We start from the raw sequence: 27,334 nt of genomic DNA on the forward strand, positions 1-27,334 counted from the left end.
AGGGTCCCACAACTAGCAGATTCTGTTATTATCCTTATTAACAGATGAGGAAACTGAGACAGACAGAGGTTCAGTGACTAGTCCAGGGTCACAACATTAGGCTGAATCTGAACTTGGGTCTTCTGACTGCAGGTCCAGTGCTCTTGCCATTGTGGACTTTTCTAGCTGCCTCAAGTATTCCATTAGAGATAGAAACATCCTTGACTGCCACCTCTTATTTGAGCCTCCAAAGGGCCCTCTTTGCTCTCTCTCCTTGCTCTGTGGTCTCTCCCAGGAGGGTCTTGTGCCAATAACTCACCTTTATACAGTAGAACGACAAAGCAGAGCCAGGGCCAGATGGAACAGGAGACTGGTCTGACTAGGAGCTGGGGCTGGGGGTAGGAAAGCACATTCTTTTTCTGTTCTTCTTTGGCTGAATCTTAACAAAAATAGATGGCCTGGGGGGCAGTGAGGGGATTGAGCCCCCCCCTCAGGGGATTGAGGGCCAGGACTAGAGACACACAGGAGGTCCTGGGTTCAAATCTAGCCTCAGACACTTCCCAGCTGTGTGACCCTGGGCAAGTCACTTGACCCCCATTGCCTAGCCCTGACCGCTCTTCTGCCTTGGAACCAAGACACAGTATTGATTCTAAGATGGAAGGTGAAGGTTAAAAAAAAAATAGATGGCTTTAGTTTCTGCCTAAATGGGGAGATACTCATACAGTTCCCTTTTTGGCTCAGTCCCAGCCCAGAGGAAATATTTATTAAACACCTACTATGTGCCCAACACCGGGCTAAAACTTTCCCAGTATTATATCACTTGAACAAATCACACCTGCAGAGCAAAGCGGAGTAAAAGGGTTTTCCAGAGCTAGATCTGACCCAGCAAGCGTTCCTTAAAGAGATGCTGGCAGCCCCGGGGTGGGGGTGGGGGTGGGGTGTCCAGACCCCCTCCTTGACGTCTGTGCTGAGGGACTGGTCACTTTGTGAACCTCATTTTCCTCCTCTGTAAACGGACTTGCCTTAAGGAGAGGCCACTGAGAAGGTCTTCAGACAGAGGCTGGCTGGCCCTTGAGGTGCCTTAGAGAGAAATTGCATTCCAAGTGGGGGGCTGGGTTAGGAAATGGGATTTAAGACTTGAGATGTCAGCGCTGGGAGGGGCCTTAGAACAGGGGATGTCCGGGCTGAAAAGGAGCTTAGAACAGGGAATGGCGGAGAAGGACCCTGGAGATAATCCGGCCCCCTCGGGCCCTTTCCGGAGGCACTGAGGGAGCCACCTTCCTGTCTCCAAAGCCAGGGTCCTCTGCGCTCCCCTCCCTGCCTCTGAGCTCTGGATTCCAAGAGTCCGCAGACCTCTCCAGGGGCCAGACAGACCGAGTTAATTTTAAAATGATGCCTCCACCCGTTTTTAGACTCTTAGAAGAAGAAAGAAAAGAAAAAGCCGCCACCTCCATGATACTACGTCGGAGAGGGGAGCTTGGACTCCTAGCTGTGTGCCAGCGGTCTCGGAGCGGCCTGGGGCGCCCCTCAGCCGCTCGGGGCGCCAGGAGAAAGTCCAGAGCTGCCTTGGCAGTGCGCATCCCCTCAGCTGGGCTCTCTAGATCAGTGAAACCCCAGGGCGTCGTGTGGGGAGATCAGAAGGTTTTCGGGCCTCTCCTCCCAGGCTACTCCTTCTGATGGCCCTCCCGAGCCTCCGGCCTCCACCTCCCAGCTGCACGTGTGCCTCACTAATTTCCTCCCAGAGACACACGGGCTGCTCAGCCTGTCCCCCACCTTCCACTTCATTCCTCTTTCATTTCCTGCCAGGCCTCTCATCTCCTGCCCCCTCCCCAGCTCCATCTGGCTAGAATGCATCCAGGCAAGCCTGTGTGAGATCACCAAGCACCCAGCCCTGGCCATGGGAGGGGAAAAGAGGCTCAGAGACACGGTCCCTGTGGTTAGAGAGGCTACAATCCAACTGGGGGGACAGAATATAAGGGAGAAGTGGCCGGTGAGCCTGTGAGCCCAGCCTAGGATGCTGGGAAGACCCCTCTCCGCCCTCAGGGCCCCCCTGGCCCTGCTTCTAATTCCTGCCCAGCTGTAAGTGTGACCTTGAGCAGGAAGTCTCTGTGGGCCAAACCCTTCTATTTAAACCTGCCCTTCCATCTTAGGTATTGGTTCCAAGGCAGAAGTTGGGTCAGGATAGGCAATGGGGGCTCAGGGACTTGTCCAGGAAGTGTCTGAAGTCAGATTTGAACCTAGGATCTCCTGTCTCCAGGCTCTCCATCCACTGAGTCACCCAACTGCCCCCAGAAAGTCTTTTTGACAGCTGAGTGGAAGCTGAACCAGAGTGCCTTGAGGCCATCAGATCCACTTGCCAGCCCCTTCGGGAAGCCAGGGAAAAGAGTTTTCCTCTAGGATTGGAGGAAAGAAGGAGGCAGAGTCTCAAAGTGCTTCCAAGGTAGAATCAACAGACCTTGGCTACAAATTGAATATACAGGGATGGGAGAGGGAGTGAGGAATGGAGGATAATAGCTAGGGGTGAGCCCAGGTAGAGGGTCAGTGCCCTTGACAGTAATGGGGGAAGGAGGAAGAGAAGGAAGCTAATACTTGGTGATGGATTGACCAAGGATAGAGACAAAGATAGGAGGTGGGCAGATGAGTGGAGAAATCTGCAGGAACCCCCAGGAGACTTGTCAAGGGTCCCCACCCCCCACCTCCCCACTGCAGACACCAGTCTGGGTGGCAAGCTTGGGTTCTGTGACTGAGCCAGGCAATGTGGAGACAGGTCCCAGAAGAGATAACAGGAGGGACTCCAACCTGTCTTTGTTATCATCAATAGCACCACCTTGGATGCAGGTTCTGATCCCACCAGACTTCAGTGGAACTCATGGCTTCCATGGACACACAACCAACTGAGGAAGAGCCCCTTGGAAATGAGCTGGCCTGGTCCTCCTGACTCCTGTGTATTCAGATCTTTGCTGGGAGAGATACCTAGACAAATAAGATGGTCAGGTTCCCATCCTCGGTGTAATGGGTGAAGATAAGACAGAGACCTCCCAGAAGCCTTCCCTGATGCTCCCACCTAGAGACAATCTCTTCTTCATAATAACAACTTTGCACTCATTAAAAACAAAACAACAACCTCTGACTTTCTGTCTTAGTAACAACTCTAAGACAGAAGGGCAAGGGCTAGAGAATTGGGGTTAAGTGTCTTGCTCAGGATCACACAACTAGGAAGATTCTGAGGTCAGATTTGAACCTAAGACCTCCCAGTTCCAGGCTGGGGGGGTAGGGAGCTTTATGTGACCTTGGTGTAACTTTATGCATCATAACAGCACATACTGACTCTGTCACATCATAGGTTCTTAATAAATGCTGATTGATTGATGTAGAGTCTACACAACAGCCCCTTCTTTCCGATGACCACCAAGCCTTCCATACAGCTAGTGCTTTATCCATGTTTGCTGAAGTGAAATGAGCTAAATCCTATTGACTCCATGTTTTCAGGTGAAGAAACTGGGGGTGGGGACCATCCAAGGGGTCTCAGAGCTCTGAGTCGCCCATAGCTGGATGTTAACCTGAATTCCTCTGACTCCAGACTCTGGTTTTTTTTCCCAGTCTGTTACAGTGGCTTCCCTCATCTGACCTCAAGGCACATTTTTTCCTCCCCATCCTTTACTGTGCTCCCTTCTCTGGGTATTTGTTTTATTTTACCCTGCTGGGTTATAAGCTCTTTTTATCTTTGCCTCTGTCTTGGTGACCTTGGATGGTTGAATGAATGAATGAGGGTTTGAGGAAATTGCCAAGAGAGTTCAAAAGGGTTGAGATTCAGCCTGGCTGGGGATGAGAGGCAGGTGCAGTAGGAAGCAGGGTCTGGGAAGGTGCCATTCGACCAGAATCTTGAAGAGATGGGCAAAAGGTTGACAGTGGAGGGGGCAGGCTTCTAGGGTTTTAAGGGTGGCATGTGCACAGGCCTGAAAATCTGAGTTCAAATCCTGTTTCTGCTCCTTCCTACCTATGTGACTATGGACTTCCCTTTGCTCATCTGCCAAATGGGGCTAACAAATTAGGCAGAGTCTACTTTTCAGGGTGGTTGTGGATTCAAGTGAGATAATTAATACCTGTAAGAGCTTATTTATCTTCCCTTTTATTTTTTTAACCTGTCTGTCTTCAATTTTAAGACAGAAGAGTGGTAAGGACTAGGTAGTGGGGGTATGTGACTCGCCTAGAATCACCCAGCTTGGAAGTTTCTGTCTTCAATTCTTTCTTTCTTAATTTTTTTTGTCTTTTATAAAATGTTTTATTGGTACTTTGTTTTTACTAGATGGTTATTTCCATCTCCCCACACCAATGCCTGTCTTCAGTTCTAAGACAGAAGAGTGGTAAGGACTAGGCAGTGAGGGTTTAAGTGACTTGCCCAGGGTCACCCAGCTAGGAAGAGTCTGAGGCCAGATTTTAATCTGGTCCTCCCTTCTCCAAGATTGGTGCTCTATCCACTGGGATACCCAGCTTCCCCATTTAACCTCCTCATTAAGGAGGTTAGCCAGAGCGCAGCTGGCTTGGAGTGCTGAGTAGGCAGAGGACAGTTGTTGGGTAGCTAGGGGAAGATAACTGTGCCGAGGTCATCACATTCTAAAGCTGCTGACAGACTCCCTCTGTCTAGAAATTCTCCAGGCAAGGACAAGGCCTTGTGAGCATGGGAGGGGCAAGGAAAAAGAAGAGTTCCCATCAGGTGTGATGAGAATGAGGGTGCTGGGTGGGAGCTGGAAAGATTCCTGCTGAGAAAAGTGTAACGTTCACAACTGTAGGGAGGATTTAAGCTACCCAGGGAGTTGCCAAGTCATAAATACAGCCATGAGGGGATGAGGAGGGATGCTTCTAATTAGATGGAGAGGAACTTGGTGATGCAAGAATAAAAGGCTCTGAATCAGGGGAAGGCCTGCCCTGGAGGACTGTCTTTCCAGCAGAGAGGGATTGATTGGAACCAAGAGACTTCCCTAATTAGGAAAGGCAGCATAATGGAAAGAGTACTAGGTCAGAGGTGAAGGAAGGCCTGGGTTCCAATCCCCATTACCTCTGACCTAGAAAAGACACAGCCTTGGGGGTCTCAGTTTCCTTTTTGTTAAAACGCAGGCCTGGATGAGAACTCAGGTCCTTTCCAGCTGTGATATCTTATGAGTGGCCGAAAGCTGCCCAACCAGACTTCATTCTTGTGGGAAGATGTGGCTTTTCCATTGTTCAAGAGTTATGGAAAACTTGATGGGGAGGGATGATGGAAGAGAGGGATGATTGGTCATCTTGGGACCAGCTGAGGAGAAACCATAACCATTCTCATGAGGGATGATGGCAAGGGGAACTGCAGAGATGCTCTTGGGAAAGTGTAAAAGCCTGGGTGCTCTTGGAAAGGGTAAAACATACATGAAGATACCTTCCCAAGGGCTTAAAGAGAGACCCCCGAGGAAAGGCCAAGGGTGGAGATAGGCAAGGGAGAGCTGCCAAAATGAGAGTCCGAGATGGGTCCCAGGAGTCAGGGAGGTGTAGCTTGGAAAAGAGAGGCTGTATTTGTGGGGCTGGCAAATAGAGAGGGACTAATAGGAGGAAGGTACAGGAACACAGATTTTGGCCCATTATGAGGAAAAACATAATGACAATTGGTGCTATCCAAAAGGAGACTAGGTTGCCTTGTGAGGTAGTGAGTTCACCATCACTGATTTGAAACATAGTCAGAGGGAATGTAAGTTGGACTAAATGACCCACTTGGATCCCTGTCAGCTTTAAGATTCTGTGCATCTTTGGGGAGGTAGACATTTTAAGCAAGGATTGACATGTCACAGTCCTTTTGGGTCCCCATACAGTTCTGATGTGCTCTCAGTGGATGGTGCTTAGGTTTACGAATGGCCACCTTCTTCCATACTCTGTTGGCAAATCCCTGAGCACTGGGACTGGAAGACAAAAAAGGGCAACTTCAGCTGTGTGACCTCGAGGGTCCCTTCTCCTTCCCTCAGTTTGATGAATAGGGATGGATGGGACAGTTGATGAAATGTTCTGAAGAGCTGCCCTGGGATGGAAAACAGACCCTGATTTAGGCCTTCAGATTGAGCTAGAGAATTAGGGCCTTGGTTGTTCACTTATTATCATCAGATAAAAGATTCAAAGCTGCAAGGGACCTCAGAAGATACCTGGTTCAACTCTTCATTTTTTTTTAGTTGTTTATCGGTCACATCTAATTCTTTGTGATCCCATTGGGGTTTTCTTGAAAAGATACTGGAGTGGTTTGCCATTTCCTTCTCCAACTCATTTTATAGATGAGGAAATCAAGGCCAACAAGTTTAAGTGACTTGCCCAGAATCACACAGTGAGGAAGTGTCTTAGGTCAAATTTGAACTCGAGGAAAAATGAGTTTTGCTGATTCCAGGCCTGGTGCTTTGTCCACTGTGCCACTTCACTGAGGCCAAGGAACAGGAAAGGGCTTCCCCAAGATCACATCTGCATTCAGGGACCAGACTGGCATTTGAATCCTGGCTTTTCCCATTATTCAATAGTATTTATCAAATGCTTCTGGGGTGAAAATCCTTCTGGGCTTGGAGAGAGACAAAGACAGTTTCAATGTCCCTGCCCCCATGGCCTTGATGTCTAAGAACAAGCATATAGGATCATAGGCTTTAGACCTGGAAAGGAAGAAGCATTCATGTACCAGGGACAGGAAAGGAAGAAGCATTCATGTACCAGGCAGGTACTGTGCTGAACATTTTATAGCTATTCTCATTTGAGGCTATCTAGGTCAATCCTTTCTCTCTTTTTAAAACCCTTACCTTCTGTCTTAGAGTCAATACTAGGCAATGGGAGTTAAGTGACTTGTCCAGAATCATATAGCTAAGAAGTGGATGAAGCTAGATTGGAACTCAAGACCTCTCATCTCCAGATCTGGCTCTCTATCCACTGTGCCACCTGGCTGCCCCCAAATCCTCTTATTTTACAAATGAAGAAACTGAAGCTTGTAGAAAGTAATTTGTCAAGCAGCTACTAGGTGTTTGACTTCCTATTTAATATTTTTACTACACATCATTCAATCAGTAAGCATTTATAAAGTCCCCACTGTATGCTGGGGATTAGAGAAAAAAAGCACATAAGGATCCTCTGTTCGAAAAGTCTCTAACACATTCTCTTAAGTCTTCAAAAGGGACAAAATCCATTATCATCTCTTTCTGTGATATAAAGTATTCTCTGACATAGACCTGAGGATTTTCTAGCTGCCATTATTACTATGGCTCGTTCTTAGCTCTGGATAGAAAGCTGGGCATAGAGTAAAGAAGACCTCCTTTTAAGTTGTACCCCAGACCCATCTTAGCTGTAACGCCCAGGCAAGTCAGTGTCCCAGGCAGCTAGCTGTCTAAGACTATTGGTTGCAGAGAAGGCTCCAGCTTACCCTGGAAGAGAGAGTTCCCTCTTCTAGGAGTTCCCTGGGCTAGTGAAATCCCAGGTCCTGTCCTCACCCTTAAGTCTTGGTTTGGCTCTCTTTTCTCAGGAAGTGACCCCTTTCTCCTGGCCCTACTTGTTCCTCATTCCTTTTTATCTGTTGTTCTGGAATCCAGAGCAGTGTTTGGGATGTGTGCCTTTGCTCTTTCAGAGCAGAGCATTTGCAAGATAGTCTTTGATCTGTTTATCAGGAGAGTTGCCTAGACTCTTATAGTATTACCTTTTTGCTTCCTACAATCTGATTTAAAGAAACCCCTTAGCTTTTTTTACAATCCACTAACTTTCTAGATAATGATGGATAAGCCATATCCCTTCTCTTGTATCTTCATATCTGCTCTGTTGCCTCATGGGTCGCATGGGGATCATTGTATCTGTACTGGCCCCCACCCTCATCCCCAGGCTGTTGTGAGGCTCCAAGCAATAGAACTGTTGGTACCAGAGTTGTAATTGATAAGAATGCCAACTCCAACATAGAGTTACCCACTGCTGGCCTAGTTTTGGGATCCCAGTGTTCTCTCCATTCTCCAGAACTGAACAGGCATTCCCAACCTAGGCAGGGCAGTCCTGGAGCTCATATTTCCTCCTCCTCTCAGGGAAGGAGTCAGGAGATAAGGAGGAGGTCATGGAAAATTGGAACCTCTGTGTACTCCAGTCCTGTTCTGCCTATGTGTTCCTCCTTCAGGCGCTGACCTAGGTGCAGAAAGATAGCTGTCCAGGCTCAGAAATCCAGAGAAATCAACTCTTCTTCCCCTCAGGTGATGAGTGGGGTGTCAGACCCCAAATATGACATTCATTCACCCTATGATTTTAAGTCAAGACATCATCCCATGATGTCATTGGTCATCTTGGAAAATAAAGGGCAAACAACAATAGGCAAGTGATAGGTTTAAGAGCAAGATGATCATTTGGCTGAGATATAGTGAGAATGACTCTGTGTGTGTGTGTTGGGGAAGGGGTGTTAGACCAGATGCCCCTTGAGGCCCCTTATAACTTTCATATTCTGAAGTCTGGAAGGGACCTTAGAATGGATGGTATCTAGAAGATGACCAGAATGGTGTGTGGGGAAGAGAACTTTGGAAGAGCTGGTCATTCAAGGATCAGTTGGAAGGCCCTGAGGACATGTAGCCTGGAGAAATCTTAGGGGAGACATGATCACTGCCTTCCCATATCTAAGGGACTGTCATGTGAGCTGTCCAGGAATAGAAGGGGCTGCCTCTGGAGGCAGTGATTCCCCTCATTTCCAGAGGTTTGCAGCCAGGCAGTTAATAAGCCAAAAGTGAGTGAGCACTAATCAGTGAGGGACTCTAGGAGGTCCTTTCAAACTTGGATATTCTTGGATTCTGCTTTAACTTAGTTCAATCACACTTCCCTTCTCAGCCTTAAAATGGATTAATAATATTTGCACCATCTACCTGTAGTATAGTTGTAAAGAAAGCTCAAATGGAGCTATTTTTTTTAACCCTTACCATCTGTCTTAGAGCTAACATTGGTTCTAAGGCAGAAGAGCATTAAGGGCTAGGGAATGGGGGTTAAATAACTTGTCCAGAGTCACATAGCTAGGTAGTTTTTAAGGTCAAATTTGAACCCACAACCTCATGTCTCTAGATTTTACCCTATCCACTGAGCCACCTTTGCGACAGAGGCTGGCACATAAGAAAAATGCCAGGCTGAAGAGTGTAGGGAACTGATCACCTCAACCGGGGGAGGGACCCCAGGAGATTGGAATCTGAAGGAGCAGAAGATTCTAGCTGGTGGAGGGGTTGGTCTCTCAGTTGGGAGAAGCTGAAGAAAGAAGGTCATATAGGACTTTCTCCCACTTTTTCTTGCTTGAGACTGGAAATCTTTCCTCCCAACACTTCCAAACTGAAAAGACTCAGTGAAGAGAAACCTGAGAAAAGGCATTTTTAATCTCTGTCAGACTTTATTTCAGCTCCTGTTGCCCTGGGTCTGAACTGTGGCCAAGGGGCCAAACCCAGGGTCAGCCAACCTGACTATCTCTCAGGGGGCTCAGGCTGCCAAAGCCCGAGTTCTGCCCAAACTCGAGGAGGGAGGAAAAGGGTACCCCCTTTTTCCCACTATCCTTTCCCATTCTTTCCCTGCCACTTCTTCCTTTGTATTACCTTGATTGAGTTGACATTAAAATAGTTACCTTTTCCCCAAGCTGTGAATCAAGTGTGAGTGAACAGATCAAGGGGAGACCCTTTGTCTCAAGTAGTGAAGGAGGGACAAGAGTGAATCGGGGAGAGCATCCATAGCTAAGGAGGGAAGGCAAAAGGGGGAAAATCTTCAAACCCCCTCTCCTCTCTGAGCCAACCCTAAACATTTTCTGCCTCCCCTGAACCCCACTCTGAGAAGGGAGGTCTCCACTCTTTTTCTCTCTCAATACTGAAAGACATAATCTTCTCTAGACTTCACCTTGTTGCCCCTGAAAAGAGCTATTTTAAAATTCCTTCCTTTCAAATGCAGGTGAAAGCAGGTGATTTTTCACTTGTTTGTTTGGGTTTATGTTTAGGGATTTAGATTTTATAAGATTATTCATTTACAAAAATGAACAATATAGAAATATGTTTTGCTGGATAATACATGTATAACCCAGATTGAATTACCTGCCTGATCCAGGAAGCGGGGGAGGGAAGCAAGGAGGGAGACACTTTGGATCATATAACTTCAGAAAACTTATGGGGAAATTCGTTATTACATGGAAATGGTAAAAAAAAAAAGTAAAAATTTTAAATTTTCAACAAGATTCCTCCCCTTCACACACATAGCGCCCCCATCCTCTAGTCAGCCCCATACTTTACATCATAATAAAAGCACCTACTTCTCTAGAATTTAAGGTTTACCCAGTGCTTTCTTCAAAACAAACCTTTAAGGGTAGGGAATGCAAGGGTTATTATCCCCATTTTACAGGTAAGGAAAGTACAGCTTAGTCAGGAGATCTGATTTGCCCACATTCACATGGCAAGGAGAGCATCAGACCCAGAACTGAAACCCAAGTATTCGCTTCTGATGTATTTCTTGCTAACCCAGGACATAAAGCCTTCTCTACCTCCCCTGGATCCTTAGGATGACCTGGGTCACTCATTGGACACTTCAGCCCATAGAGTAATGCTTCATCTGCCCAGCCTTCTTGGGAATAGCATTCCCACATCACATAAGGGATTTTTCAAGACAACAGAAATGGATCCCTTGAAGTGCCCAAATCTTTTTCATCTGTTTGTTTGAGCTCTTCTGGATGGCAGTCTTAGAAAAAGAGGTTGTGTGCTTCCCTGAAATCTGGCATCAAGCTTCCTGAGCATCACCCTTGATCCTGTCCCTTCTTTTCTTCAGCAGATCGTAGCCCCTCCATATAATCTTCAATCTCTCCATCAACTGGCTCCTTCCCTTCTGTCTACAAAGACACACAAGCCTCCTGTTCTCCAAAAACCCTTTGTTAGATCACACCATCCCCATTAACTACCTTCCTTTTTATCAGCTGATGCCTCAACTTCTTGATCTTAACCACCTGCACTCTAACATCTAACTTCATCACTCAACTGATTGCTCTCTCCAGTTACCATTGCTCTTCTGGCCACTCAGTATGTCATCCTTTTCTCCGTCCACATCCCCCTGGGCTTCTTTGCTGTATTGGACACTGTTAACTTCCTCTCCTTGTGGATACTCCCTTTACACTGGCTGCCCCCCATCCCTGGGAGTCACTCCCTATTCACTTCCACTTCAGTGAGTTCTTCTGTTCCTTTAAGATGCAACTCAGGCACCCTCTAATGGCATGAAGACTTTCCTGAGCCCCAACCCCCAACTTCCATTTTAGAATCAATACTGTATTGGTACCAAGGCAGAATAGCAGGGAAGGCTAGGTAAATGGGGGTTAAGTGATGTGTCCAGGGTCATACAGCTAGGAAGTGGCTGAGGCCAAATTTGAACCCAGGACCTCCTGTCTACAGGTCTGGCTCTCAATTCTCTGAGCCATCTCTAGCTGCCCCCTTTGTATTCATCTGTTTATCTTATATCTCTACACTTACAGATACATACACATCATAGACACATAGACATGTAGATCTACGTATACATACTACAATGGTTCCTTAATGCCTAAGATCCGATATAAATTTGTTTGCTTGATATTTAAGCTTTTCTGACCAGGGCTCTTCCTGTCTTTACAGTCTTCCTACCCCTGCCTGCCTTCTGTTTACTCTGCCTCATTTGGCCTGTTTGCTAACCCTCTCTTCCCAGCACTCCATCTCAGTCTCCATGCTTTTGCACTGACTGCTGCTCATGTTTGGAAAACTCTCCCTCTTCATCTGCACCCCTTGGAATTCCTTGATTCCTTCAAGGCTCAGCTCAAGAGCTGCCGTCTCCACAGGAAGGCGTTTCTGTGGCCCCTCACTGCTAGAGCGCCTCTTCTTCAAGCTGCTTTCAGTCTGTGTCTATTCTGAGCATGCTTCGAGGTGGACCTTTGTTCTTTCAGTAGGACACATATTGACCCTGGGAGAGCAGAGATTGTTTCTGCTTCTGCCTCTCTCTCTCCCCAGTCTAATGGCCAGTCCCAGTGCCTGACACGCAGAGTACATGTTTCCGAAATACTTGATGGATTGATTGATTAAACTTCCTTGTAAAACATCCAAAATACTGATCAGGTAGCCTGCTGACTCCCCAGGATTGTGATGAGCTACAAAATGCTACATCACTAAGTTGTTATTATTATTATTGCTCCGACTAGGCACTAAGGCTGCCCTCACAGAGCCCCAAGTTTAGGAGAAGACAATGACTCACTCATATATAAATAACTGAAAGATAAGTTCAGAGGATGAGGCCAAAGATCATGCTATTTGATGAAAGAAATAACATCCCATTAGATTGTAAGCTCCTTGAGGGCAGGGATTGTCTTTTGCCTCTTTGCTCAATTGTATTTGTCCAGCTTTCTCAAACCAGCTGAAGTACATGGGGGCAGCATCTGGGGGCCAAGGTGCCAGCCCTCAGTTCTCTGCTTCTCAGTTTCCACTCTCATCTGTCCCACCAGGTATTCACCATTGTTGTCTTTGGGTGTATTGTGAATGAGGGCTACCTGAACGACTCGGATGAGGGTAAAGAGTTTTGCATCTTCAACCGAAATAGCAATGCTTGCAACTATGGAGTCACTGTGGGTGTTCTGGCCTTCCTCACCTGTGTCCTCTACCTGGCCTTGGATGTCTACTTCCCTCAGATCAGCAGCGTCAAAGACCGGAAGAAGGCTGTGATCTCCGACATTGGCGTCTCGGGTGAGTCTCCAGGGGCTGGGCTGGCCCCTTCTCAGCTTCCTTCTCCACCTCCCCCACCATCTTTAGCTGCCTGTGGGAGATGCTCATTGGGCCTGTGTAGAGAGCCCTTGCACTCTGGAGGCAAATGGCCTTGGCCTGGGAGGGTGAGGATTTGGGTTTGCCCTGGTTCTCTCTCTAAATTACTGCATGATTTTAGGCAAGTTACTTCTCATCCCTTGGCTTTACTTTCCTTCTTGATGAGGTAGGGGTGATCATCCTGGGTGGGTGGGGTCAGGAAGTTAAATATAATACTTCAAACATGCATTAGGTGTGTATTGTATGAAAAAAATGGGCTGGATGGTGGTGGGGGGGACTTTGATAAGGTCTGGCCTTAGGAAGTGTTTAGTCTTATTGGGAAGAATTAGACATACAGACAGATAAATGTAATCCACCATATTTCATGACTAGTTCATAAGAGAAGGGATGAGTAAACGAGAAGGAGGGGAATTAAGGAAGGCTTCTTGGAGAAAATGGCATTTGAGCTGGTCTTCAAGCAATGAAATAAATGTAGAGTGGCATGGGAGAAAGAGTGATGATCTGGGACCCAGGAGACCCTGGTTACTAGAGAGCTGGGTTTGGAGTCAGGAAGAGCTGAATTCAAAATCCTGCTTCTGACACATACTGATCTTTAGAGGAAGTCTTCAGAATGAAGTGATTTATACAACTGTGGAATGGACTGACTGCCATTTGAGATATTTAAATAGAGGCTGGATGCCTGCCCATCAAAGAATCTGTGGCTGGTGCTCAAATACTAAGTGGGAAACTGAGCCAGATACCCTTTCCACTCTGAGGGGCTAATTCCAGCATGCTGTATTCCAGGGTGGCATGACAATGGAAGAAGTCTTCAGAGAGAGCTTGAGACTTCCTCTAGAATCTTTGCAGGCATGTGGGTGAGGCAAGGCCAGAGGAATAGCATTTCTAATTCTGAGGCATCCTAAGGAGAGCTACTTTCCTCTGTGGAGTGGATTTTCCCTCTCACTTTCCTCTTGAGTCCTAGTTACAGCTTGTGCAAGGGATTGGGGGGTGGGAGACTAAAGAGGCTTTGGCTTGGAAATTTTTAGACCTCAGAGTAGGCAAGAGAAATGCAAGAAATATGATCTCTCTCTCTCTCTCTCTCTCTCTCTCTCTCTCTCTCTCTCTCTCTCTCTCTCTCTCTCTTTCTCCCTCTCTCTCTCTCTCTCTCTCTCTCTCTCTCTCTCTCTCTCTCTCTCTCTCTCTTTCTCCCTCTCTCTCTCTCTCTCTCTCTCTCTCTCTCTCTCTCTCTCTCTCTCTCTCTCTCTCTCTCTCTCTCCCTCTCTCTCTCTCTCTCTCTCTCTCTCTCTCTCTCTCTCTCTCATCTCTCTTCCCCCTTCCCTCTCCCTCTCTCCTCCATTCTCTCTGGGTCTCACTCCTCTCTCTTTATATCTGTGTGTGTCTCTCAATCTGTCTCCCCACCATGACTTATGTCTCCCTATGCCTTCATCTCCTGTCTTGTGCTTTACTGACCTTCTTCACTGCCCCTTTTCTTTTGTCTTGGGTCTCTTTCTCCCTTTGTCTGACTCTGTTTCTCTCTGTTGTCTCTGTTTTTCTGTGTGTGTGTGTGTGTGTGTGTTTCTTTCTCCCTAATCTGATGCTTCTCCACCTTTGACCATTGTCTATCCTGGGCTCCTGCAGCCTTCTGGGCGTTCCTCTGGTTTGTAGGTTTCTGTTTCTTGGCCAATCAGTGGCAGGTCTCCAAACCTGAGGACAACCCTATGAATGAGGGAACAGATGCGGCTCGAGCTGCCATCACCTTCTCCTTCTTCTCCATCTTTACTTGGGTAAGTCAAGACTCTGCTTCTAGTTCAAGAACCAGAATTCCCGTTTTCTTTCCTCAAGGCTGGTTTTGCAGGAGCCAACTATTTACAGTCAGAGAACCCTGGGCTCCATGGTCTCTGAACCACTAACTGCTTGGAAGTCTGGTGAGTCTAGAGGGAGGAAAGGGACCCAAGATTTAGATCAAAACCTTTACTTGGTTCTTAGCTTAGCAGCCTAGCCCTGCTGCTGATGAGAGAGGAAGATCACTTCCTTTTATTCAGTGTCTCATTTTGCCCATCTGTAAAGTGGAGAGGTAACATCCCAGTCCAAAGTTAATGAATGAATGCCCATGAAACCCAACAAGCCTGCGATTGTAACAATGCTTTCTGGATGCAATGAGTTGCTGTAACTAGAATCAGTTGAGGGCCTATCTGCTCTTTTTTTTTTTAACCCTTCAGCCTTAGAATCAATACTGTATATTGGTTTCAAGGCAAAAAAAAATGCAAAGGGCTAGGCAATGGGGGGTTAAGTGACTTGCCCAGGGTCACATATCTAGGAAGTGTCTGAGGCCAGATTTCAACCCAGGACCTCTCTATTCACTGAGCCTCTCAGCTGCCCCTGGCCTATCTGCTCTTAGCCCCCTTGTCATTTATAAGCTGCTCTTTGGTTGGTAGACAATCCATCACTAGCCCTGACCACAAAGCCTTTCTAGCTTGACAAGACCTGCCATAGCTTGTTCTCCACTGGCAAAGCCTTTGAGAGCCAAGAGCCCCCTTTGTACTGCTCTGCAGGAGTGATCATAATAAATAATAATAATTTGTTTCCATGGGGCTTTACTAAGTGCTCTCCTTCCTGTGAGGGAGGCAGTGAAAAGATTGTTTCCCACTTTACAGATGAGGAAACTGAGACTCAGAGAGAGATGGGGGAGGAGAGGGAGAGAGAGAGAGAGGTGCAGATATGAGAAGAATGCCAGAGAAATCTTTGGCCTGGGACCAAATGATCAGTCTCAAAAGAACTTGATGTCCTGTAAAAAAAAGTTGGTCATTCACACAGTCCAAGGTCCCAAAGCCTTTGACTTTGGCTTGTAGCTTGAGAAACAAAATGTTGCTATTGGTCTCTAGTTTTTCCTCATCCAAACATAACTATTTATACTGCACCCCCAAATTCTTCATTTTCCAAATATGTGAGGCACTGCCCTCGGTGCTGGGACTGCCAAGAAGAAAAACAACACAATCCCTGCCTTCAAGGAGTTTACAGTCTAAGAGTGAAGATGAAACATATAAATGTCAAAAGAAAAAATATCTGGGGGCAGCTAGGTGGCTCAGTGGATTGAGAACCAGACCTAGAGATGGGGGGGGGGTTCTGGGTTCAAATCTGGCCTTGGACACTTCCTGGCTGTGTGACCCTGGGCAAGTCCCTTCACCCCCATTGCCTAGCCCTGACTGCTCTTCTGCCTTACAACCAATACACAGTATTGATTCTAAGATGGAAGGTGAGAACTTTTAAAATAAAATTAAAATAAATTTAAAATATCCCTTGTGTCCCAAGCAATTGCCTGCTTTGTCTGCCCCTGATCTTGACCCTGGCCCCTCCTATCAGTTCTCTTACATGTCCCCTGAAACCAGACATTCCCCCTTTTCCAAGAAGTCTTTGACTGGCACTGACCAACAGAATAGTTATCCCAAATGATTGGCAGATCTCGAAGCCTGGGTATGAGGAAGAAAGGTGAGGGAGGCACCTCTGTGCTGTCTCCCTTTAAAAATAAAGACCCCCCAGGTTTAGATGCCTGCTTCTTATGAGACCTTGGGAAGATCCCTTCCCTTTCCTGGGCCAAGGACATAGTACCATCAGCCTAAGCAGTAAGGCTTTGTGGGACAGTGGAAAGAGCCCCAGGTTTGAAGTCAGAAGACCTGGATTTGAATCCAGCAACTGCCATTCATTCCTTGAAGGATCTTTTCATTTCCCTTCTGTTGGGTCTCCATTTCACCATGAACTAGAGGCTCTCTAAAGAGCCTTCCAACTCCAAAGCCCAAGTTCTTCTCCCCCCCACCCACTCAACCTTGCTCTCTCCTTACAGAGCATGCTGGCGATCCTGGCCTCCCGGAGACTCAAGGCTATCACCTTTCAGGAGGAGTACAGCCAGCTCTTCCCCACACCTCTTCCACCTCAGCCATAATTGCCCTCCTCACAGCTGCCTGACCTCCCCAGTCCCCAGGACAGTTGTAATCCAGACCTCTGTGACCCTGGCTTGGGGTTTGAGGTTAGGGGGGGTTGGAGAGGCAAGGGAAGGGCAGGGGCAGAAGTCGTCACAAAGAGGGGTCAGAGAGAAGTTGACTTGCTCCTTTCAGCTTTGAGTTTTGACTAATAGGATGTCCAAATCTAATCCTTAGTGGGTTCCAGGGTCCAGCACCCATCCCTGCTGGGTAAAGGTTTCTGTTTCCTCAACTCGCCAAGGGATGATCAAGCCCTGGAGAGAGGATTCACAATGACTGAATTCCAGAGGGCCAGTCTGTCCAAGAGGATGGCCAAGCAGGCTGAAATATGGGTGACAGCTGGTCAGGGTCCTTGGGAGACTGAATGCAGATCAGTGCTTGGTGAGGATGGAGTCAGAGCAAAGGAGGTGCCACAGATGGATGTTACCCAGCCCCAGTAGCCTGAGGCACTGTGAACCATCCATTCATGCCTGGCATCACAGCCACGGGGTGGACCAGAATTCCCTCTACCCTGGACAATGGTGGATAAACATCTGATACCTTCTCTTTCTTCATCTCTTCTTGTTGTTTAGACTGTGCAGACCCTCCTAACCTCCGGGGGCAGTTCACCCCTACATACTAGACTCCATGATTCCTCTTCTATTGATTACTTTATGGAGCTTACACTGAAATCATCGTGTGTCCCCCCACCCCAGTCTGAGGGAAGCACCTTTCTCCTATCACTGACACCTCTCCCAGGCCTCTCTTTGGTTTAGTCATCGGCGGGGAACGCTTCCCCTCAGAACTACAGCAGCAATTGTTCCCCACAAAGGGCTGCTCCACAGGAGGGGCTTGTATCACTCCCCAACTGCCCTGGGTGAAGGCCACGAGGGAGGGCCTTTAGGAAACTTACAGTCTGGGAAGGGGCTGAGATGCCCAATCCACATTCCATGAAAAGGGCTTCAGCCCTTGCTGCCCTCTGGACAAAGGAAAGAGAGCTCAGGAATGCCAGACCAGGGCATTTGGGAGCCTCCCCCCCCCCCCAAGTGAGGCAGCCCAACCTCCAGGAATCCCTCCTCCAGACTCTTGGAGAATCTTAGGCAACAGGGAGCTCGCTCTCTCTGAGGTAGCCTGTTCTGCTTTTGGACAGCTCTAAGGCTTAGGAAGTCTTCCTTCTCGGTGGTAGTCTGTCCTTTGCTCCTCGTTGCAGCCTCTGAGTCTTTCTATAGGACAGATTTGCAGGTACTCCTATCGTGTCCCCTCTGTGCTAAACACTCTTGGTGCTTTTGGATGATCTGGCTCTAATGTTCGCGTTGGCTGCTGAAGGGACCCTCTTCCATCTTTGTGACATGCTCTGCCTTTCTGGGAGATGCTGACAGTCTTTCCCTCTGCCCCAGGGACAAACACCCTCCAGCCATGGCCGCTCTTCCTTGCTTTCTCTTTATCCATGTTCTTGTGAACGTTAGGAGCCCGACAATTTCTCTCCTGCCTGCCCCAGACTTCCTGCCCACAGACGGTCTCCGGCTGAGCTTCCTGGCTGGGAGGGAGGGAGGTTACTAAGGACACAAAACCCCAGGAGCATCTCTTTGGGACCTTTCTAGGATCCTCCAAGTCAGGTTGGGCAAGGAGGAAGCCATCTGTCTTCCTTAACTCTCTTTAGCATCAGGCAGCTTGCCCCGTGGGTACAGAAACCATTCAGGGCTTGGCTGTCCAAAGTCCTCTGGATCGATTGGGGCTTCAGCTACTGGGCAGTCATCACGCCCACTCATTTCCCCAGAACGTCCCTCATTTCCCAGGGCTATTGGGGACAGCCTGGGACCCTTTGCCATGACAAGGCCTTTCAACATTTTCCTTCAAGCTGGGCTTATTTCTTTCCGGTCTCCTGGCTTGTGGGGTCAAGATTCAGTGTGGTGTGCCGCCAGGCTGTTATTCTTCTCTTAGATAGTGACTTGGCCTGGGACGATCATTCCTATCTAACGGCACAAATCTGAATTCTGTCACGAAAAGCAGCATCTGAACTTGCCTCCAGCCCGGCCCCCGGCCCTCTGGTGGCATGAGAGGGGAGCAAAGGGAAGAGGCCCTTCTTGCTGAGGACCCAAGATCCATTGGGCGGCTCCTTCTCAGACTTCTCTCAGAATGGGGTGAACAGTCATAATAATGTCACATTGCAGAGCGTGGTCAGGCTTCCTAGAACGATTGTCTCCCAACGGTGCTTTCATGGAAGTACCGTAAATAATAGTGTCCCCGTTCTACAGATGAGGAAAGAGGTAAAGAGATGGCAAAACTTCCTTGACCTGTTGTTTCTGCCATGCTCCCACACTGCCCTGGACCGGAAGGCTGGCTGGTTGCGATGGCTCATTCCAGGAGGCAGGCGTCTTCATCCATCACTTCTGCTCTCCATTAGGCCCTGATTGGTTATGTTCTGGACGCTAACCCTTCAGAGTAGCATGTGCATGGACTAACCATTAACACTGACTAACCTGGCTTTTATCTGTGTGTCTCCTCTCTTTCCTGGTGTTCCCTCTTCCCACCCTCCTGCCTTTGGCCTTTGTCCACTCCCTCCCAAGGTTGGCCAGGCGGTGCTGGCCTTCCAGAGGTACCGGATCGGCGCCGACTCGGCCCTCTTCTCCCAGGACTACACGGACCCAAGCCAGGATTCGAGCATGCCTTATGCCCCCTATGCCAATGAGCCGGAGGCTGGACCCGACATTGGTGGCTCCTACCAGCAGCCTGCCAATGCCTTTGATGCTGAGACCCAGGGCTACCAGACACAGGGGTACTAAACTAGTTACGGGCCCTTCCCCAAGTCCCTTCTGGCCCCCGTGTTCACTCCCCCTTGACTTCTCCACTTCGGTGGCCGGAGGCAAAGAAAGACACTCCCATTGCCTTCTCCCTCCTAAGCCCCCAGCCCCAGCTGTTTTACATAGATACTCTCACACACTCACACTCACACTCACACTCACACACACACTCACACACACACACACACACACTCTCCATACTCACTGTTCTCTCCCGATCCTTGACCTTCTCTCCCCTCGATGAATGGAGTCTATTTCCATCACGCTGAGGTGTGTGTGTGTCCTGCCCCCCTCAAATTTTACTAGAAATGTCTCTGAATTCCACCTGGGTCCTAGGGGTGGAGAAAGCAACAATATCCAGGGGGCTTGACCATCCAGGGAGAGAATGATGGTGTCACCCCGAGGGGCAAGTGTGTGTGATCGAGGGGGAGGAATGGGTGTGTGTGTGTGTGTGTGTGTGTGAACGTGTCTTTGTGAATGGGTACAGTCACTGGGAGCAAGTGTAAGTACATTGGGAGAAGAAAGCTTTATAAGTTTGTCTGGGAGTGTCCAAAGGGGGTCCCACTGGCAGGAGGCTCAGGTGTGTTGGGGGAGGGCAGTAGAATGATAAGAGCTCTGGGTTCCAGGGAGAGAAGACCCGGGTTCCAGGCTTTGGTTAAAGTTCTCCTGTCTGTAAAATGAAGGCTTGGCCTTGATGCTTGCCCCCTTAGGTCACTCAGGCTCAGATGTTTGGAGAGGTAGGACCTGGGACGCCATCCCAGCTCCTTTTCCAGGGTTTTGGTGCTGTGGGGCCCTTTCAGTGTTATTGCCATTTCTGGGGTCATCCTCGGCTCAGATGGGAAAGCTCAGCAGGTCCAGCACCAGAGCCCATCCCAGCTTAGGGGATCTCTGCTGGTCTGCGTGTCCTCTTGGCCCAGTGCTTTCCAGATCAGCCCATCTCCCCAGCTCACTGAACTCAAGGGTACGGGGACGTCGGGCTTCCCGCCCCATAATGCTTCCCATGGGAGATGGAGTGGGGGTGGAATGCCCCTAAAAGGAGCTCCCATCCCCCTTTTTTCCTGCAGGTCCTATCATCCATGAGTGACCCAGTTGTAGATCCCACAATCCAATGGGAACAGCTAGGCACTGCCTGGGCCTCCTTCCCCCTGGAAAACTAGACCAGCCTTCTCCATTCCATGTTTCCACCCATCCCCAACCTGAGCCACTCCTGCCCCCACCGGCCCGTGAATCCAGCTCAACAGCCTATTTTTGCGTCTTCAAGGCCTACGGTTGGAAAGGCCCTTTCACATTAAGTCCATCTCCACTCATTTAAGCCATCCCATACAGATGTTGTGGGCCAGTCTGGCCTGCTTTCATATGGCCAGACTATAAATAGCCCGGTGCAGAGATCATTGATATTCTGAATCAATCCATCATTCACTAAACTTTTCTAAAACATCTTTCCTGGGGTGACATCCAAGCCGAGGAAGAGCTCATGACATTTCCTGGGGTGACATCCAAGCCGAGGAAGAGCTCATGACATGGTCCCATGAACCGTGGGTGGGGAGAACTTTTTTTGTTATTGGATGGTAAAGGGAGCTCTGAGTAAGACTTCCCTCCTTACATTGGGGGAGGGAGAAAATGGAGACCGGTATATGCCGCTTAGTCAGAGAGCTCTGCCTCAGGCCTTGAGGGTTAAGAAATTTGCCCTGGATCACAAAATGTATGTTAGAGGAGGGACTTGAACCCAGGTCTAGACTACAGGGCTGGTAGTCTAGACCTCCCTCACCTGCTGTCCAAGGACAAAGAGCTTGTGGGTTTCCCTGTTCTGCCTCAGCATCCCAGAGAGCTCATCCACACCCTCTGGTATAATCCCCCTTTTGTTGGGATTTGGAAGTGTCCACTTTCTGACTGCTCCTCCTCAAATCTTTGGAGGCACCTGAGGCCCAGAGAAGTCAGATTAATGGGCCCCATGTCACACAGCAGATGGTATAAAGTTGAGGAGAGGAAGGGGAAGGGCAGTCTGGGCTGGCTGGCACTGACCATCTGGTTCCCATGTCCACAGATAGGCCTTCGTTTTAGGGAAGCCTTAGGGTCCACTGAACATCAGATGGGCTTCCTCTAGCTACCAGACTGCCCAAGAAAGGAACAATAGAGGTGGAGAAACCCATCCAAGCAGAGGACATCTGTAGCCTTTCCCCAACGCTGGAGAAGTCATGGGATAGATGATAGAAGAAGGCGGCCAGGAGGAAAGGGGCTACAAACCATGGCCTGTTTAGATCAGTCAAAGGAAGTGGGGAGAAAAGAAAACTTGGGAACCGATGGAAGTCCTCTTCAAATATCTGAAAGGCTGTTTTGGGGAAGAGGAAGTCAAGGATGGTAGTGAAAAGAGCCCTGGATTTGGAGTCGGAAGACATGAGTTCTCATCTTACTTTTAAAATCAAAGCCCCCCAAATAGGCTATATTTCCATTCATTGCTCCTAATTAGTTCATGGACCCATAACATTTTGACTTGAAAGAGACATTAAAGGTCATCCGAGTCATTGTAAATTTAGAGTTAGAAGAGACCTCTGAGGCCCTCCTGTCCAAGTAGGATGGTCTATTTCCGGAGATAGTGAACCTTTCGAAGGCTGCTGTGTGCAAAGGCCATGATAGAGGTAGGAGGAGGATTTGATGCCACTTGAAGTCCTTTCCATCTCAAAGATTTTTTTCTGCTTCACCAGTAACTCGTTGGGTGGCTTTGGACAAGTCAGTTTCCTTCTCTTAAGGTCTAGTTTCCTCATCTATAAATTGGAGGATTTGAACTGTCCTCACCTCCTGGAATGTTGTGAAGCCCAAATGAGGTAAAAGGTGTGGAAAACACTCAAAATGATGTTCATCTGAGAGTCAAGGGGAACTTCTCTCCCTGCACCTCTACCCTCCCCCCATCCCATGATCACCTCCAGTGAGGCCAACAGGACCTTGTACTTGGGGGCAGAATTCCTGGCTTTGATCCTCCTGACACTGCTTACTGTCCAGGAGACAAAGCCATTAGCCTCTGGGGGCTTCAGCTGCCTCATCCAACCTGAAGGCAAGGTGCTAGACCAGAGGATTCTGGGCATCCCCTCCAAGCTCTAAGAGTTAGGACTCCTTTGAGTTAAAGTTTGTCCTCAATCTGATGGGGGCTAAGGGGGAAGGGGATGCTTAAAGGTAATCATTTTCCTTCCTTGCCAGATTCCAACTCCTCATCGCCCTATTCCACCCTCAATTCCAGCCAGGATCTCCCTATTCAATCATGACCAACCCCTCTTTTATAAATCCCTGCTAGCCAGTCAGCCCCAGCTGACTGAGAGCTCCCCTCTTCTAGGCATCTAGAGGAGGTTTCTCTCACTTAGCTCCCAGGAGTCTCTGAGGGGCCTCAGATTTGTAGGTTTCCTGGGGTGCCTCTAGCAGGTCCAAGTTTTCCAAGAGGACTATGATGTCCTGATACTCTTATTTCCTTTGATGTGAGCCCAAGGTTTTCACCTCCTAGCCTGCCTTCTGCCATCCCTATCTCAGTGTTTTCTCACTTTCAAAGTATCTCTAGGTCCTTGCTGCTCCCTAGACCTCCCTCAACTCACCAAGGGCCCCCAGTCCTTTCCCCTCCTTAGACCTTGCTTTTCTGTCCTGGTCCTGGCTGGATCTGAGTCCAAGAATCTTTCATGGAAAACAGAAGGTGTCCCCAGGGGCTTCTTTGGGGCAATGTTCATCACTAAAAGAATTGTGGGAGGATAGGCACCAGTCCCTCTGCCTCCCAATGCTGCCCCTTCTGACCACATCCTTGGGGTGTCCCCAATCCCATTCTCACCCCTGCAGCATTACTGCCTGTGTATAGTATAAATATCTATATTTTCTATATATAAGATGTATAATATAAGGCTATACAAATATATGTGGGGGGTATGGCTGTGTGTGTGAGTGGATGTGAGCGTGCTAAAGGATGGTCAGCTCCAGGTGAGCTCTCCCCAGTGTATCCAGATCCCTTCCTTGCCCACCAACCCTTGGCCACCTGTCTGGTTGCCTGAGAGGGACTCTCAGACCTTGTGTTGGCTACATCCTGTATATTTGTGCTGATCCAAATGATGGTGGTGACTCCTGGTGATATATCAATAAAGTGATGTTCCAAACCCAGCAGCTGGCCACGAGTCCACTGTTTTGTCTGACATGAAGGGAGGGTACTGGAGCTGAGGAGGAGGGACTGGGCATGTCCATAACTTCCCTAGCCCAAGGCACATTTCCCAACAATGACATTTATGTCTAGGAACCTCGATTTAGAAAGGACCTTGCATTCGACCAGGTCAGACCCGCATCCCCATGTTTCATGCCAGAGCTTCTATATCCTAGAAAGGAAAGAATACTTGATTTGGAGTCAGAGACCTGCGATTTAGATTTTGATCTAACTACTTCCTACCTGTGTGCTGGTGACCAAATGACTTCCTGGACCTCTTAGTCGGTAACAGAAGATTAGACTAGATGATCTTTTTAAAAACGTTTAAGCCTTTACCCTCTCTCTCAGTGTCAATTTTTTTTAAACCCTTACCTTCCATCTTAGAATCAATACTATGCATGAATTCCAAGGCAGAAGAGCAGTAAGGGCTAGGCAATGGTGGTAAAGTGACTTGCACAGGGTCACACAGCTAGGAAGTGTCTGAGGCCACATTTGAACCCAGAACCTCCTGTTTCCAGGTCTGGCTTTCTACTCACTGAGCTACCTAGCTGCTCACTGAATGAATACTGACATAAAAAGATAAATATAAAAATTATAATAAAAGAACCAACCAAAATGGGAAAGTTGAAAAATATATTCAAGTGCGGCAAAAATGTGTGAAGGGACTGAGTTTGTATGCCCAGTCTTGGCTTCTGCCAGTTGTCTCTCTCTCTCACACACACACACACACACACACACACACACACACACACACACACACACACACACACACGAAGGTGCTATGAGGTCTGAGCAGGGAGATGGAGGCCAACAGTCAGACAGAACCTTGTGGAACTCTTCGAAGGGGAGATATTGACTCTGACAGCCAGATGGAGGGACAGACCTGCTGACAGATGGGGAAACCCTATGGGGCATCAGGCCCACCCCTGGGAAGGTGAGTGGCCTCACTGAGGCCTAATGGGAAGGATCAAGAAGAGAGTGCTGGATTGGGTGGATTTCAGCTGGTGCTGCATCTCTGGAAGCACCAGGTAGTATCCAAGTTGAGAGGGAGGGGAGGGCAGAACCTCTAGTTATCAGATGGAGGCATCAAAGGGAGAAGGTGTCTGGAGCTTACAGATTGCCCAGAGCAGCAGGTATAAGGGCAAGGGCAGTCTCTGGCATCTGAGTTCCTAGGCCCAAACTGAGGCATCCCATTTAAGTTCCTCCCTTCTCCCTCTGATGTCTTATAAGTCCTTTGTATCACTGCCTGGCAGGGAGTCATGGAGCCCATTCAAGGGATTGGGGGTGGGGAAAGGGCAAGAGAATGAACCCTGGGCACAAATCCAGGAGAGGGAAAGATGAAAATGGGAGAATAGCAAGTTGTCCAGTTTAGATAGACACTGAATTCAGTTTAGGACATACTTAATTCAAGGTGAAGGAAAGACATCCAGGTGAAAACGTCCTGTTGGAAAGGTGGGCCTCGGGCTCTGGAGAGAGGCTGGGCTTTCAGGAGAATGTATGGGAGAATCTTAGAGTATCTCACTTCATTGCTTCTGATCCTCACATTTCACCCTGAAGAAGACTGTGGCCTAGAGGGGCTGTGACCTTTGCAAGGTCAGCCCATGGATAATTGGTAGATCTGTGATTGGAACCCAGTTCTTGTCCAGTCATCTGCATGAAAGTGATACCTGAAACCAAGGGAAAGTGAAAAAGAAGACAACTGAGGGCAGGGACAGGAAGAGGAGGGTCCAGCAGAAGCAGAGATTCAAAAGTGCAATTCAACATGTGTCAGGAACCTATTATGTGCCATGCTTTGCTACTAGATGCTAGGAATACAGAGAAAAAAATGAAAGTCAAGCACACACCCCTAAGGAGTTCCCATTCTACAAAGGAATACAACATAAATGTTCCACAAAATGTGCATGCAAAGTAGCTTCAAGAGGAGACTGACCCCACTGCCACTGTGCTGGCTCTCTAGGGACAATTAGAAGAATAATACAAACTAGAAAATGAGGGAGCTCAAGTAGAGTCCTTTGGGACAGCTCTGAGTAAGATGGCTGAACAATACCCAACTTCCTGGCTTGGGGCCTCTCCTCTGGGTGAGATCTCAAAGCTATTATCTTCAGTGGATAATGATAATAATATGTATTGCTTTATTCATACCAGAGAAAATCCACATGATCTGGTATTAAAGGCCTTTGGCCCTCTCCATTGAGTATTCTATCAGATTAATTCATAGAATTATGGAGGTCTGGCTGCATTGTTTTACAGGAAGCTGAGGTCCAGAGAGGAGAAGGGACTTACCCGTAATTAAAGTGTTATGAGTAGACTCAGGATCTGAACCCGGGTTCTATGACTCCAGACTAGTATTTTAAAATCTCAGATAGATCTTAATCTCTGAGATTCAGGAATGAAAAACAGGAATTTTAGGGAACTCCCCAAACCATAAGGTATTCTGTATTTTTCATGACATTATTTGCTTGTTTTAAAATATTGATGAGTTGAGTATAATAATAAATAGTGTATAATTTTCTGGGATTATTATACTAAAAGTTTCAGAAGTTTTCTTTAAAAAAAGATATAGTAAGGCTTATTATGATTATGAACCAAGATACTGTGACAAGATTATTTATTTCAATAACATGTAAAAACAATCTACCTGATAAAATATTTTGATAACAGAAAAGCTTAAAAAGAAATATTTATGTAAAATAAATGTCAAATAAAAATAATTTTAAAAATTGAACACCACAAATATTTACTTTTTGAAAGTTATCATTCCAAAATGAAATTGATCAGTTGGCAAATACAGCCATGGTATTTATACTAACTTAAGCCAAGTCAGGTGATTTTTTTTTAATTGTTTTCCTTTAAATGAGATCACAATTTTTTAAGCTTAAAAAATATCCTCTATATTCCTAAGATATTCATTAGTAAGCAAAGTCATCTTTCTTTTTTTTTTATATTTTAAACATTATTTTATTTGGTCATTTTCAAACCTTATTCATTAGAAACAAAGATCATCTTTTTTTCCCCTTCCCCCCTCCCCCCACCCCTCCCATTGGCAATGCATGATTCCTCTGGGTGTCACATGTGTCCTCAACCACAGCCCATTTCCATGCTATTGGTTTCCGTAGTAGGGTGTTCATTCAGAGTCTCTCCCTCGATCATATCCCCTCCACCCCTGTAGTCAAGCTGTTGTCCTTCCTCTATGTTTTTACTCCCCCTGTTTGTCCTCTGCTTGTGGGTAGTGTTTTTTTCTCCTTGTTCCCTGCAAGTTGTTCAGGTACATTGCATTGAGACTAATGGAGAAGTCCATTACGTTCTATTGTACCACAGTGTATCAGTTTCTGTGTACACTGTTTTCTTGGTTCTGTTCCTCTCCCTCTGCATCACTTCCTGGAGGTCATTCCAGTCTCCATGGAATTCCTCCAGTTTATTGTTCCTTTTAGCACAATAGTATTCCATCACCAACATATACCACAATTTGTTCAGCAATTCCCCAATCAAAGGACACCCTCTCGTTTTCCCATTTTTTGCCACCACAAAGAGTGCAGCTATGAATATTCTTGTGCAAGTCTTTTTACTTATTGTCTCTTTGGGGTACAGACCCAGCAGTGCTATGGCTGGATCAAAGGGCAGACAGTCTTTTATTGCCTTTTGGGCATAGTTCCAAATTGCCCTCCA

The 27,334-nt window shown here is 47.6% G+C and overlaps 1 protein-coding gene across 6 annotated transcripts in view; it reads left to right on the forward strand.

Moving 5' to 3' along the window:
* Nucleotides 1–27,334, forward strand: part of LOC100012432 (TGF-beta-activated kinase 1 and MAP3K7-binding protein 1) — a 65,874-nt gene that overhangs the window by 10,682 nt on the left and 27,858 nt on the right. For 4 of the 6 annotated variants that reach the window (XM_056798960.1, XM_056798958.1, XM_056798959.1 and 1 more), the window contains exons 2-3: nt 12,458–12,695; nt 14,388–14,533. In XM_056798960.1, the coding sequence (XP_056654938.1) occupies nt 12,458–12,695; nt 14,388–14,533 (384 nt within the window). Of the gene's footprint in view, nt 1–12,457; nt 12,696–14,387; nt 14,534–16,587; nt 23,632–27,334 lie in introns of those variants that run through there. The other 2 variants (XM_007503184.2, XM_007503182.2) reach the window with 2 other exon arrangements.

Source organism: Monodelphis domestica, chromosome 5, assembly GCF_027887165.1.
Source record: "Monodelphis domestica isolate mMonDom1 chromosome 5, mMonDom1.pri, whole genome shotgun sequence".
In the NCBI taxonomy this organism is placed as follows: Eukaryota; Metazoa; Chordata; class Mammalia; order Didelphimorphia; family Didelphidae; genus Monodelphis; species Monodelphis domestica.